A 15705-nucleotide genomic window follows, 5' to 3' on the forward strand; every position below is an offset into this window, starting at 1 on the left:
AACAAAAGCCATTAGAATTTAGTGCTAGGAGCTAGAGAGATGGCTCCAAAGGTAAAAGGTAAAGGACATGTGCATTGTGCCTGATGACCTGAACTCAATCCCTAGGACTCAAATGATGGAAAAGAACTGACTTCTTCAAGTTGTCCTCTGACCTTGGTACATGAGCTATGGTACAAGTGTGTTCACACCCACATATACTCACAAATTTTAATGTAAGTACTTAGTGATGAATAAATAAGGCCTAAGAGAAAGGAGATAGGAATGAAACAAGTTTCTAGACAGCCATTGTCTTTAGTGATATAATCACTGGTGAGTTACCCTGGTTAAACCCAGTGGATCACAAAACAAAAACAAAGACATGAGAATGGGATGGAGATGAAGGGGTGAAAGAGGATAAAAGGTATGAAAGAATGTGACTAGAATGTATTATATACATGAAACTGTCAAAGAATAAATAACGATTTTTTTTTAAGTCATGGTAAAGAGCCGGGGATAAAGCTCAGTGGACAAGTACTTGCTTACCATGCGCACGGCAGTGTAGGTTTCAATACCTACACCTGTACCTAGTGAGGGAGAGGGAGAGGGAGGGAGAGGGAGGGAGAGGGAGAGAGAGGGAGAGAGGAGGGTGGGAGAGAGAGGAGAGAGAGGAGGGAGAGAGGAGGGAGGGAGAGAGGGAGAGAGGGAGAGAGGGAGAGAGAGGGAGAGAGGAGGGAGGGAAGCCACGGTAGATAATAGAAAGTGTATTAGTTTCCTATTCAAGCTGTAACAAATTACCAAACAACTGGTGGACTAAAACAATATATATTCATTCTTATGGGGTCTGTTCCTAATCTAGATTTTTTTAGGTATATGACTGCATTACTCCACTTCTGTTTCTAACTCTACACTGTCTCTTTAAACTTCTCTGATCACTGTGCTAACATTAAGACCACCACAACAATTTCCCTTGTCAAGATTCTCAATTACATATATAAAAACTCTTTTCCTATATGGTAACATCACTAGGTTGCAAGGATTAGCATATGGACCCAACTGGAGGAGTTCATTATTCAACCTGACAGTATACAAAGAATAAAGGTACTTTATAGTTATTTTTATTAGTGTGTGTGTGGGGGGAGAATATAAGTGCATGTGTGGATATCAGATGACAACTCAGCAGTTGGCTCCCACCTTTATGTGGGTTCTAAGACCAACCTCAGGCTGTCTGGCTTGTGCAGCAGGTGCTTCACCCACTCAGTCATCTAGCCAACTTAAACTTTCTAGTCCTTAAATTCAATAGTGAGTCCATAAGAATTCATTTGCTATTATATTTCCTAACATATTTATGTGCATATATATAAAATTTAAAGCATTTTTAAGACATAGCTGTGGCCAAAGAGATGGCTCAGCAGTAAAACTGCTTTCCTGTACAAGCCTGATGACCTGAGTTCAGTCCCCAAAATCCAATGTAAAGAAAACCACATTTGGCTTTTCTTATTCCTTAGCTATTTTGGCAGCTGCTATTGGTTAGATCTGTCCTGCACCTAAGGCAAGAAGACAGTGGCCACAAAGATGAAAAGCTCTCTGGAGCCAATCAAGTTGCTATGAGAAGTAAAAACTATGTGCCGTGCTGGTATACAAGCAGACTCTGAAATGATAAGACAGGGCAAAGTGGTTATCTTCACCAACAACACTCTCCAGTTTGAAGAAAATCCAAGCAGAATGCTATGACATGTTGGCCAAAACTGGTGTCCATCTCTATAGTGGCAACGATATTAAATGGGAATCCTCCAGAATACAGAGACTGGCTCTCATGGCCCTAGATGACTGCGATACCATTACCAGCACGCCAGAATAGTCTGGTGAAAAGTAAGCCTTGCAAGCTTTTCTTTAATAAAACTTGTCAATGCTTGTCTTTAAACAATAAAAACAAAACAAAACCACACATTTGCAAGTCTGGTATGGTGGCGTATGCCTCTAATTCCAGCACAGGAGAGGAAGAGGCAGGCAGATCTTAGTGGTTCCACACTAGCCAGGGCAATATAGTGACACACTATCTCAAAACAAACACGAACCACAGGAGGAGCAACACACATCTCTAATCCCAGCACTTCTGTGGCAACATGAGAAGAAAGACAGGAAAATGTCCCAGAAGCTTGAGGAACAGCTAGCCTGGGGTATGAAGTACGACGACAGAATACATGCAGTGGTCAGAGCACAATTTTCAGGAGTCAGTTCTTTTCTGTTGCCACCTTATTGAGGCATGAAGAACAGATTTCATAGGGGATTGGCTAGAGAAGTGGCTCAGTGGTTAAGAGCGTGTACTGCTCTCCAGAGGATTCATTCCGGTTCAGGCACCAGCACCTGGGTCAGGTGGGTCACAGCTGCCTGTACTCCAGCTCTAGGAAACGTCTGAGCATACAGTCTGAAATACTTTCTCTGCCTCATTTCCCAGTTCTAGCATGTGAAGTCCTTTTATCTGCCCACTAGAGTTGAGAAACAACTGCGTAAAAAGTTGATGATAATGAAGACTTTTAAAGACAATTTAGATCATTTAAATCCATTCAGGTATGCTAAAATTCAAGAAATATTGTAATTAGCTTTTAAGATAATTCATCCAACAACAGCGGATCCAGGGCAACTTCTAGTAAACATACTCAACTTGTCTCTTCCACTGAATGTGATGAGGAGGAGGAGAAGAGAAGAGGGAGGCTGAGGAGGGAGAGGAGGAAGTAGGAGAGGGAGAAGAGGAAGAAGAGAGAGAAGAAGAAGAATCTGAACAAGATACATACAACAGACAGAACAGGAAAAGCCCCAGCCCTGGGAGCATCATTTAAACAACTGTGAGTCTACCTTACCCACCCCACCTCAATGCTCCAAGCCTAGGAGCATCACATAGCTAACAACAGAAATAAGCACTTCTGTAGTAATTTGCCCCAAGAAACAAAAAAGAAAAGTAATGCTCAGAGATTGTAGAAGCCACTATTTACTTTCCCTTTCATATACCTAGCAGCAATCTTAGGTATATGATGCTTCTAAAGGGGTGGGCTCATGCAACACCCACTACTTTTAGTTTGCTTCCTTCTTTTTTTTGTTAGATCCCTTAATTCCTGGCTGACTCCCATGCAACTGTGGGAGCAGACCACAAAGCCAGACCAGCAGAGCCACAAGTTTTAGTGTGGACACTGAAAAAGGAAGTTCTATGGAGCTAGGCTTTCAGGAAATAGTAAAATAATACTTGGAAATCAAGAGGGCATTTCTACTTTCCTCATTTGCTTTGCAGTGCTGGTGGTAGAGGTCAGGGACTCACACACCTGGCAGACAATCCTCCTAGATCCTTCATCCTCAGCCCAACAAAACACTTTAAGTACTTCACAGATCAAAAAAGCAAGTCTCGGGGGAAATAAGATGTTTTAGAGAGAAATAGAAATGAAGTAAGGAGAGTACTCAGGTATGAAATGCTCAAAAAAGAATAAAAGGTGTTTTAAACAAAATAAAGTACAACATATAAAAATTTGTGAAATAAAATTACAGTAATTCAAAAGAAAGAGAGGAAGACAGACAATCCCCAGCTGTTTTCCTCTCAGCATCATCTTGATACAAATCCAACCTGAGGGGTCAAAGAAAGGAAACTAGTGCTGGGTAGGCAACTCAGGAGGAACTTCTAGCATGCAGAGGCCCTGGATTCACTCCCTCTAAAAGTGAAACACAAAATTTCCAAACCTGTGAGTAAGAAAGGAGCTCTCAGGGTTTCTATTGCTGTGACAAAACACCATGACCAAATAGCAAGTTGGGTCAGCTTATACTTCCACATCATTGTTCATCATTGAAGGAAGTCAGGACAGGAACTCAAACAGAGCAGAAACCTGAAGGCTGGGACTGATGTAGAAGCTACGGGCGTGTGGGGGGCACTGGTGGGTGGAGGTGTTGCTGCTTACTGACTTGATCCCTATGGCTTGCTTAGCCTACTTTCTTATAGAACCTAGGACCAGCAGCCCTGGGATGACCCAATCCACAATCAGCTGAGCCCTCCCCATCAATAACTAATTTTAAAAATGCACTACAGCTGGATCTTTTGGAGGCATTTCCTCAATTAAGGTTCTGTCCATTCTGATAACTCTAGTTTGTGTGTCAAGGTGACATAAGTCTAACCAGCCTAGGGAAATGCCTAATAAACTTGTAAGAACTTTTATTTTATAGAATGTACTGTTCAGAAATGAAAAGGGGGTTGAAGAGTCAGCTCAGTGCTAAAGAACACCTGTTTCTCTTGAAGAGGACTCAGGATCTGTTCCCAGTACCCACATGGCCGCTGACAATAGTCTATGAGACCCAAGTTCCTCTTCTGACCTCCATGGGCACCAGGCACAAATGTGGTGCACATATATACACACAGCTAAAACACTTCATACTCATAAAATAAAAATAACTCTAAAGAGAAATGAAATGAAATGAGACTGCAGGTAGCACTCTTACACAGGCCAGCTTGCTACCCTCTGTGTACTAGTAAAGAAACCTGCTTTTGTAGGAAGGAAGGAAGGAAGGAAGGAAGGAAGGAAGGAAGAAAGGAAGGAAGGAAGAAAGAAAGGGGGAGAGAGGAAAAGGATAGATTAACTCACTGAACCATAACCTCTGATAACCACACTTAAGCAAAACTATAATACACAGTTCAAATACAGGCAGTGGCAAAATAGAGAACATGTATTGTTTCTTTCGCATAGCTGTAACTAATTGCCTGAGAACAGGTTAAAAGGAGGAATTTTTGTTTTGATCTACAGTTTCAGAGTTATAAATCTAGTCATGTAGCCCCAGAAGGTTGGGAAAAATATGTGGTAGGAAACTGTTCATTCTTGGCACTCCAGAAAACAGAGAGGGAGGCCGTACAGGGAGGCACCGAGTAAGATACAGACCCAAGTTCACATCCCAAATGATTTACTTCTCCTAAAGAACACACCTCCTTCTTTGCAGTCTCCTAATTATGCATTAATAATATAAATCCATCTAAGGATCCATTCATCGTGCCAGAGCTCTTACATTCTGATCATCTAGTACCATCACTATCACAGAGCCATCCAAATGAGTGCTTCATTAATCACCTAGGCATTCTTAATCCAACCAAACAGATAAAGAAAATTAACCATTACAACATTCTAAGGAGTACAAAGAGGCAGGAATGCATCAAGAAATCTGTCCATTTTAATAGAATAAACAAGATGCTAGTTACAGGAAAAGAATGGCAAGTACACAAGGGAAAGACTTACTCTGCAGAGCACAAAGAGAAATAACACTTATCAATGAGTATAAAAGAACAGTGTGTGTGTGAGTTATGGTTTGAATATAAAATGTCTCCCACACCCTTCATGTCTTGAGGGTTTGGTTTCCAGCTAATGGCACTATTTTGGAAAGTGCTGGTAACTTGGGAGGTAGGGTGTAACTGAAGAAGAAGATGCCCTCTGGGACTGGCTCTACCTAGGGCCCCTTCCTGATGATGGGTCTTGCCTGCCATGAGGTGAGCAACACTGCTAGGCCACACCCTTCTGCTCCTGGAATAGCCTGCCTCATCCCAAGTCCTTGGAAATGGAGGAAGCACATCATGAACTGAAACCATTCACCACAAAAGCTTGTCCCTCTTGGTATTTCTAGAGGGTACTTGTCATAGTGAAGAAAACTATTTCTAGAGTTACCAGAAACTCAGATCTTCAGCAGAGATTCCAGAGATTCTTGCATTAAATACAGGGCTGACAAGCTATAATAATTTTCTTCCAACTCCAGTTATGACTCAGGTATAACTCTATGAACTATACTTTTAAAGTTAACCTATGAAGGCAGAAGCCAGTCGTTTAATTAAAAACTAACACTTTTCTCACTACCCAAAAGTAATTATTACAAAGTATTTTAAGTTTCATAGTTTTAAAAGGTTTAATAAATACAAGCTCTTAATCAATGTGGTATTATGAGGTATATTTTATTTCTCAAAAAACTTATGTGTAATAAGGATACTAAAATTAATTTCAAACTATTAAAACAAAAAGTATACATTTCATCCAAATATCTTTAAGTACAATGAAGAAATCCCCGGAAAAGAAGTGCTCTTTCCATTCAGAGTGGTAGGCCTCAAAAGACTCAAACATCTGCATTTACTTTAAAGTTCATCAAGACAGAGTGACATTTTTAGGAGAAGCATATGGCTTTTTGAACAGTCATCTAGAACAGGATCTTCTGTCAAGCAAGGACCTTTTACTTGTGTATGAAGTGGCCAAATAAAGCAATGAACATATTTTTGAGCCCTAGAAAACACAAAGAAATAACTCTTCACCTGGCTTTGTTAGGAACACAGCAAAACATACTCCAAAAGCAATCAGACCTGTACTGATGAGAACATTCCCTCGGCTGAAAGAATCTAGGAGATGAGTGAAACAAAGTACTCTAGAGAGGCAAGGAACTTTCTTAAGAATTATGTCCAGCCAGAGATCACCTCCCTAAAAAGCACATTTCCATTATAAAGGGTAAGACATTTTCTTCTCAAAACTCTGGAGGGCAGAGTTCAACAGCTGTGCTGTATTAAACATGAGCCCTTCAAAAATGAAGGACAAGAGTCTCTAGAGAGGGGCAGCATGGCCTGCTTTCTCCAACATTACCAAAATGCCTTCTCTGCCTCTAACTCACCCCACCCCACCCCACCCCCACCTCTCATTAGTACATAAATGAATAATGTAAAAAATTGAAGCTCTTTTGTTTGTGGAAATCTCCTTTGTTCCTCTCCCAAAGAAAGTCATATTTTTGAAGTTTTTGAAGATAAAACTTATTAAAATTACTTAGAGGGAAAAAAAAGTCTTGAGTTTTCAGCCCTAGCTTCCTATCAGAATCTCCAGAGATAAGCCTAAATCAAAATTTATTGAAGCAGTAATGGTGGCCAAAGTACCTGAATGCCTGAGATGCACGGAACAGGTGACTCTAAAGAACAAGTGACATTTAAAAAACAAACACTAAATTGCAGGGTAATACTGTTTTGTTTTGTTTTGTTTTTTTAAAGTAAGACTTGTAAATGCAGGAAAGAAGAAAAGATTCCATTTGATTAATTCTAAATAACTTAAGGCTGCATTTACCTATGAGACAGAAAGAACTTGAAATAGGAATTCTGAATTTTCTCCTTGTCCTAACAGAATAGTTTACAAAACACAGAATAGTGTACAAAACTATTCAAATATTTAGATGAAAGCAGCTGCAAAAAAAAAAAACTGTGGCTACTATATAATTCAGTCACAACAGATTCTTTCTGACTCTTCAGACTAGGAAGCTAAAAAAGAAAAGCTGTAAGAACTCAGGTGCTAACAACAATATTTTTTTAATCTTAAAAGAGTACAAGATTTTATTCCTTTTTGCATTTATTCATTTTTGTGTGTATGTCTTTGTGCATATGTAGGGAGGTTGGAGGACAACTTGCAGAAGTTGGTTCTCTCCTTTAACCACATGGGTCCTGGCTACAGAACTCGGGTCACAAACAGTAAGCGATCTGACCACCGGCCCAAGGTTTTAATAACTAAATTTAGCTATCATCATGGCTTCATTAAATCTCAGAATTTTACGCAACAGTTTAATAGGTTGTTATTTGGTATTCAAACCATATTTAAAGAAAAAAAAAAGGTTAAAATGATAAAGGCAGGTTAGAACTGGTTGGGTAGGTACAAGGCCCCAGAATAAGCAATCCTTTCTCATTTAGAATCAGCACCTTGGTATTCAAGGCCAGAAAGTCAGTTTGTATTTCTGCTACATGAGGATCTGAAACTGAAAATTTGAAATTGGGTCATATTCATTCCCAATCTAAGGCATCCTTTAAATGATTTTAGGGTCTTAACTGTCGAGTGAGGAATACTGTTAGAGTAGTTCTGGAGGCCACTGAGGATGCCTAGCAGAGCTCTGTTAAGGGCCATAAAGAGAAAGCTATTCTCTCTTTATCAGAATATGGGACTCAACCTCTGGTCTTCAGAGAAGACTTGACATTTTCATCTGCTTCAAGATTAAAATTTTACATACAATTGCCTCCTGCTTAAAGAGTTAAAATCAGGAGCCCAGAGGTTAAAAGCATTTATTGCTTTTCCAGAAGATCTGGGTTCAAATCTCAGCACCTACATGGTAGCCCACAGGCACCTATAACACTAGATCCAGAGGTCAAAGCACTCTTCTGACCTCCTCAGGTACCAGGTGAGCACGTGGTACAGACATACATGCAGGCAAAACACACACACACACACAAAGCAAAATAAGTATATTTTTTAAGTTAATACAGTTCAGCTGGTCAATGACATGTGGCCAAGAGACCACTTCTCAGGAAAGCTGGTTCATGTAGACCCATGCTAAGGAAGTGGGAGGAATAATTACTCCCTTAATGAGATGACAGATTTATTCTCCCCAGAAGCACTGCCCTCAAGTAGCTTCTTACAGAGCTCAGTACAACCCAGTCCAAGCCGCTGACAACATGCCTGTCTGCCTTCCCCTCTTTTTCTTTCAATACTGATCAAAGCCTGGGCATTGTCTTCCCTGATGCCCTAGGACTTCCCACTTTCTCTGAAGCTACCCTCCCTTCTTCATCCATGTGGATACTTACAAACATCACTGCTTTCTCTCTTCTGTGTTCCCACTCCAAAGAGCTTCAGGATGTATAGCTTGCCTGTCATGTTGTTTTTCACTCAAATGCTAAATAAACTGTGCTTATTTAGCATTTGAGTGAACTGATGCAGGTTAATCAATAAAAAATTTTAAAAATTTAAAAAACAAACTTAAAAAACAGACTCAAGAGCTCAGAAAGCACAGCTGACATGCTCACTACTTTTTAAAAGCACAACATAATAATAACTGGTTCCCAACGATAAGGGAAGTTTATAAGAAAAAATTGTTTTTAGGCAGAAGTCCGGGATCCCTGGAAAGAGAGAGGAAGAACTGTAGGAGCCGGAGAGATCAAGAAAACACACAGAATCAACTAGCCTGGGTTCATAGAGGTTCCTGAGCCTGAACTGACAATCAGAAAAACTGTATGGGTCTGTCCTAGGCCTTCGGCTTACATGTTATGGTTGTGTAGCTTGATCTTCTTGTGGGACTCTAACAGTGAGAGTGGGGGGCAGTCTGTGACTCTTTTGGCTACTTTTGGGACCATTTTCCTTCTACTGGGTTGCCTCATCCAGCCTTGGATATCAGGGTTTGTGCCTAGTCTTATAACTTGTTAGGCCATGTTTGGCTGACAGCCCTGGGAAGCCAGCTCTTTTCTGAAGGAAAATGGAGTAGTAGAGAAGGGAGAAGGGAGGTGGGGAAGGGGCTGGGAGTTGGGGGGCTGCAGTCAGGAAGTAATATATAACAGAAGAATAAATAAATTCTAAAAATATGTTCCAAGTACCACACTTAATACATGCATTATATCCATTTTTCTAGTATAAAAAGACACATCTTCACTCACAGCACCTGGGAGAGGAGGCTGGAAGATCACGAGTTCAAGGTCATCCACAGCTATACAGTGAGTTTCACCCTAATCTGGCCAAATGATACGGTCTCAAAAATGGGGGTAAAAAAGTAAGATAAAGTCACCTATAAAAATCTCTTATACTAAATTCAGGAAGAAAACTCTTCAAAACCCAAAACATTCATCCCTCCTTCTGTATAGATATAATAGTAAAAATAATAGTAAGAGACAAGGGCATCAAATAGTTTTTCAAATAAACAATATACCTTGCTAAAAGAAAAAAAGAAACAGAAGACATTGGAATTTTAATTTTAATGTTATCAGAAATAACATTTGTCACAGAAGTTAACATATTGATGATTAAATCAAACTATTTTCTAGAAGGAGAACTTAAGTCATTTCTCTTTTGTACCTGTCTGCTCACCTAAAAACAAGAATGAGAACGTCCTAATTCACAGGTACTGAAGGAAACACAGAAAAGTTAGCTATGTTGAATTTTGTTCTAAGAATAAATACTACAAAAATAATAAAAAGATGACAAATTTTTTAAGTTTCTCCATTTAAAATTGTCTGGATTGGGCAGACAATTTGTGTTCTATCTGAACTATATATTCAGTTCATCTCCAAACCTATTCTAGCATATGTTACTCAGAAATCAAGGGACTCCATCTCTTCCCATTCTGCCTCAGAAGGTTACACTTCATATGAAGTTAACTCTCATTCCAAGGAAGTCTTCATATTCCAGTAAGCACCCTTCTCAAATCACTCATTTCTACTTCCTATTCTTAAATTTGTAAATAAAAAATGAGTCAGGATACTGTCAAAATGTGTTAAGTACAAATCCATTCATAAAACAATCTTAATACAGAAATTAACTGAGTTCAAGGTGAATATCCTAAACTCAGACCACTACAAATAATTCTTTAAAATACATATAGAAGATATTTTTAATTCACATTTATGTAGGCTAGTAGCTACCTGGCTCTCACTAATATGATTCTTAAGACCTACTTTCCCAAATGAATATACAAGCATACACACACAAAATAAGTAAATGTAAACAAAAATAGTGAAGTAGAAACCAACCTACTGACCTTGAATGTTTACCAATTTAGACTTTCCCTTTCCATCAAGGTACAGTAAACACAGAACTGATGTCAACAAGTGTCCTAGGACTACTTAGGACTACTTCCTCACTGGAGGGCTCAGGCTCAACTCCACCGTGGGAAAGGAAGCCACAAGATACAGCCAGAGGTTGGGAGCACAAAATAGATTTCAGGAAAGTCTCATACATCCACTCTTCATCAAGAGACTAGTTAACACCCTCTGGGCATCTGCTATCCTATGAGCTATGCTTTGGGAAACACAAGATCCAGTCCAAATCAGAGAAGTCTTGTGAGGGAAGGTGATACTCACATGCATGGTCATGTTAAAATGAAGGGAAAACAAACAGGACAAGTACCTCAAATCCCACGTGTCACTATTTTGAAAGAGAAAACCAACTTATCTGTTGATAGACTCACATCTTAAATAGGTACAACTTTTGCCAGAAAACCCCTTATGATAGTTAGGGATAGTAAGGGCAAGAATGGATGACTAAGCATGCATTTACCCTCTTCAGGCAAGGAAGTGGAAGCCCAAAGAACATAAGTCGCCAACTACAGTCATACTCAACTTTCTCTCCTGTCAGGACGCATGTCTGTGGTTTTACTTTTTCTTTCTCACATGCTGTTTTTTTTTTCTTTACATTGACATTATAATTGAATCCAAGCATCAGTGTAGTAGGTAAGTCCTTCCTTCGACCAGTTCCTACTCCTCTACCTCCTTGCTCTCTCACCATTTGCCTCACTGGTCTGTCTCTCCCTCATTTCTTTAAGGATTACAAAAAGGTTTGTAAATGAAATTGACATCTAAATTGCCCAAATGGGCTGGATTTCTTTCTATTTAGCCTTTACAAATCATTAACTTAAGTGTATACTGTAAGAAGTTTCCATATAAACATGGGAAGGGAAACATAATTGTCTCAAGTAAGATGCACATCAGAAAAGTAAAAAAATATAGTGCGGTAGTGTAAAGTCAAAATTATTTCCCCTGGGTTTTAATTTTTTTAACTATGAGACAAGCGTGATCTTATATGATTTATACATGCTATTATCAAATCTCTTATAACATTTACAAGGAAAACCTGTTAAGTTTAGATGTGTAATAATAGCTACCCATTTGTAAAATCCAGTATTATCTTAACTTCAACTATCATAATTGTTGAGAAATACACTAATGGTCCCTTAAATTTGTTTTCAGTTCGAGTTCTATAATGAGCACATTAGTATTAAGTTATGTAAATTATGTGTAAGTGGAAAAGCTCTAAACTAGAACTTATCATAATGTGTAACTGGAAAAGCTCTAAGCTAGATCACCACCATGCTAGTCACAAAGTGGAGTATTTACCTTAGAGAACAATTTGGTATTTCCAAACTTCCTCATGTGTAAAACACTTAATTACAAATTTACCTTTTACTTTCCACCGGTATTACAATACTTATTTTCCAGTGACTGTATACTATATATAAGTACTGCTCTACTACTGTCTACAGAAAAGCCCTCCCACCCCACACCTTTCTACAACTCTGGAGTGCTGGGATTAGAGTTTATGTACCCAAGGAAGGCTTTATTAGGTGCTGGGGACTGAACCCAGTACCTCATAAATGCTATGCACTCTCTGTACCAATTCAACTATATCCCCAGTCCCTGAAGCCTTTTTACAAATCTCCTGACTTTACTAAAGGCAACCTTTTCTTTCCCACAAAACAACCACTACTTAAAACTGCAACAAAATTTGCCTGCAAAAGTTCTAACCAGCTCACTCTATCTCTATATTGGGCTTAACACTAATTTAATAAGCGTTTTGATAGATCCTATTTTCCCTTTTCTTTCTTAAAGGTATTTAATGGTTTGGTTTGTTTGAGACAGGATCTTTCTAAGTAGCCTGGCCTGGAACTCACAAAAATCCAACTGCCTCTGGTTCTACCTCCCCAGACTGGCATTAAAGACTCGTGCCAGTGTGCCTCTTTTTTCCTTTTTTTTTTTTTTAGTACCACATTCTTTCCACCCCTTACAGTCTTCCATCTTCACTGTAAACATTTAATGTAGTCTCCACAGCATGCAGCTGTCAATACAAGGCCACTTTTTATAGGAGAAAACCGAAACAAGTGATAAAACACAGTATCTCACAGATTAAAATGCTTATATGTGTAAACACGTCCTAGTAACAAACCCAGGAAAACAGAGAATATGTAAAATAAAGTGATGCTGCGGGAGGTGGGGGCGGTCACCACAAAAATGCTTCAAGGTAACAAAATAACAATTCCTTCACTACTGTAATGGGTTAAAACGTAGATGAAAAACCCTCCAGCATCTAGGGCTACATAGTGTGATCTGTCTCAAACAAACAAACGAAATTAATTAATTAATTAATTAATTAATTAAAAGTAAAAACCACCTTGCTGCCTGACAGCGTAGCTCAAGCCTGGAACGCACAGTTAGAAAGATAGAAAACAGGTACGCTATAGCCTTCGGATGAATATTACTATAAACTCTGAAGTCCTAAGAAGTTTTCCTCTTATGCAGAATGATGAATACAACAACCTTTCTGTTTAGAAGCTCAGTCGATATTAACTAAAGCCAGGGAAAGGATAGCAGGGATTTACCCTTCCAGGCTGGAATGGGGCAAACAGGTGACAAACGGAAGGGATGCAGGACACTGGGAGAGAAGTCACCCAGACTCCTCCCCTTCTCAGAAGCCACGATCCTGTTCACAGCTCCTCCGCACAGACCCTGCAGACCCAGCAGCTGCAGAACCCAAGGCCTCGCACGAGCCTTGCCGGAAACCAGAATCCGTCCCCGCATCTCGAGGAAGGGTCAACGGAGGACGCGTTCCCAAGGCCGCCTCCGGGCCGAACCGACCCAGCCTGTGCCAAAGTGGAACGACCTGGGAATTCTGAATGAATAGCTCAACAAGGCTGACAATTATGTTACCTGGATGGAACTCTACAAACGGGAACGGCAGCTGTAGCCACTGCCCTTCGCCTCAACAACGCCTGTCTCAGCGACACTGACATTGAGACCGCCGCCATCTTCCTGTGGGCAAAACACCAGGATGGGAGTACGGATCCCCGCTAGGGACTCACTTCCTTCGTTCTCAAAGCACTGCGGCCGCAGTGAAACAGAATCCTGTACTGTTTGCTTTCCTTTTGATACTGAGGATCTAGAACAGAAATTAAAGTTCTAGTTGAAAGAAATGAAGAGGAAAATGGATGAAAGGATTCAGTGAATGCAAATGATGTCTCTATAAAACGTAATCCTTGTTAGTAAGGTTGGCCATTTACATTGAGACTGAGAAGCCCAAAAGAAAACGCCTCAAAAATGAAAACACCTGTAACTCATAATTTTTCAAAGAACTCAGAATATCTGAGGCTAAGCCCACTGGAAGAGCCGGAGGGCTCCTTGAGTCTTTGAGAAACTAAAGTAGTACTTTCCCAAAGTGTTGCCAGATTCTGTTTGCAAGCCTTCAGAACAGGCCGCACTCAGTTTGAAGGTCTGTAGTTATAATAATCATATTTTCCACACTAAAAATCTAGCCTCGTCAAAAAAAAAAAAAAAAAAAAAAAAAAGGAAGAAAGACCATATGGATTTACATGAAATCTAGTGGGGGCTGGGGATGTAGCTCAGCTGGCAGAGTGCTTTCCTATCTAGCATACAGGTAGCCAGAGGCCTGGTGATCTGCTCCTGTAAGCCTTTGATTTCTGGTAAGCCTTGGGTTTGAGGTTGAGAGTAGAGGATGGAAGGCTGTCACTGAAACTACTAAGCAAACACCTCACCCCCAGCCCCCACCCAGAAAAGGGGCGGGGCCATCTTGATTACTCTTCCTATCTCCATCATCCCTTCCATTGTCACCCATCCCGTTCCAATGACCATGAAAAGTAACAATAACCAAAGATTATAAACGGTAACCAATTTTAACAGCCAAGAGTCCTTTCTAATCTTACCTGGCTCCTCAGTACTTCAACAAACTTTTTTTTTCCTTCCAAGTCTGGGATGTCAAATCCAGGGCAAGTGTGCAGTTTATCACTGAACTACATTCCTAGCTTCTTTGTTTCTTGTAAGAGACAGGATCTCTCCATGTTATGCCGGCTAGACTTCAACCTACGACCTTCCTCCTTCAGCCTCCAGAGTATCTTTTCATCCACTAATGTTTTCAACTTTGTTTCTCAGATGATACCCCAACATTGATGAGAGAACATTAGTTTTACAAAAGCTTAGCAGATCGCCTGGAAATAAATGTTTTGATATTGATATAGTGTTGACCTGGGTAGTTACAATACCTGTGATGACTCTTTTTTAATGTATTTATTTATGTGTGTATGCATACAAATGGGTGCCACGGGCATGTGTGGAGGTCAGAATAACTTTCAGCAGTCAGTTTTCTCATTCCAACTAACGTTGCAGGCTTGGTGGCAAGTACTTTACCACTGAGCTGTCTATCGGGGTCACGTAGGGTGGTCCTTAGTTACTCTTTTTGCCTCCATCTTTCAAATATCTTCAGAATTTGACTATGTTCCCTGCCTCTCCTAGTAGTACTCTGATGCAGCCCACGGTCCCCCTTTTTGCATGTTTGCATTTGCCCAGTGTGCTTCAGCACAGCAATCCAAGCTATGGGCTCAGAAGTCACACATTCCCTTCTTTTCTACTAAACACCCCAAGCTGAGCTTCCTAGCTCAGCTCATCCTCGGAAGACCAGATGCCTTATCATGATATTTTTAAGGCCAATGTAGGGACGAAGATGTAGCTCAGTGGTATGACTTTTGCTTATCGTGGAGATGTGCCTGGGTTCAGTCCTAACACTGAAGGGGAAAAGGTGCCTGACTTCACTCCTTACTCTATTTTCCTTTAATTGCTATACTCTTTAAAAAAAAAAAAAAAAAGATATTTCCTTTATTTACATTTCAAATGATATCCCCTTTCCCGGTTTCCCTTCCGGAAAAAAAAAACCTGCCCCTCCCCCACCCCAGCTCACCAACCCACCCTCTCCTGCTTCCTGACCCTAGTATTCCCCTACACTGGAGCATAGAACCTTCACAGGACCAAGGGCCTCTCCTCCCATTGATGACCGACTTGGTCATCCTCTACTATACATATGCTGCTGGAGCCTTTAGTCCCACCATGTGTATTCTTTGGTTGGTGGTTTAGTCCCTGGGAGCTCTGAAGGTACTAGTTAGTTC

General features: G+C 40.2%; 1 protein-coding gene and 1 long non-coding RNA gene across 2 annotated transcripts in view; one reads left to right on the forward strand and one right to left on the reverse strand.

The window, feature by feature from the left end:
- The window catches only part of Ndufs4 (NADH:ubiquinone oxidoreductase subunit S4), a 95934-nt gene extending 82341 nt beyond the window's left edge, over positions 1-13593 (reverse strand). The window contains exon 1 of the mRNA XM_031360460.1: positions 13463-13593. Within this exon, the coding sequence (XP_031216320.1) occupies positions 13463-13560 (98 nt within the window). The 5' untranslated portion in view covers positions 13561-13593. The remainder of the gene's footprint in view (positions 1-13462) is intronic.
- The window catches only part of LOC116083701, a 200394-nt gene that overhangs the window by 167709 nt on the left and 16980 nt on the right, over positions 1-15705 (forward strand). The window contains exons 9-11 of the long non-coding RNA XR_004115878.1: positions 1006-1077; positions 8877-9011; positions 9400-9481. This is a non-coding gene — a long non-coding RNA (uncharacterized LOC116083701). The remainder of the gene's footprint in view (positions 1-1005; positions 1078-8876; positions 9012-9399; positions 9482-15705) is intronic.

The sequence above is a fragment of the Mastomys coucha genome, unplaced genomic scaffold, assembly GCF_008632895.1.
Source record: "Mastomys coucha isolate ucsf_1 unplaced genomic scaffold, UCSF_Mcou_1 pScaffold8, whole genome shotgun sequence".
In the NCBI taxonomy this organism is placed as follows: domain Eukaryota; kingdom Metazoa; phylum Chordata; class Mammalia; order Rodentia; family Muridae; genus Mastomys; species Mastomys coucha.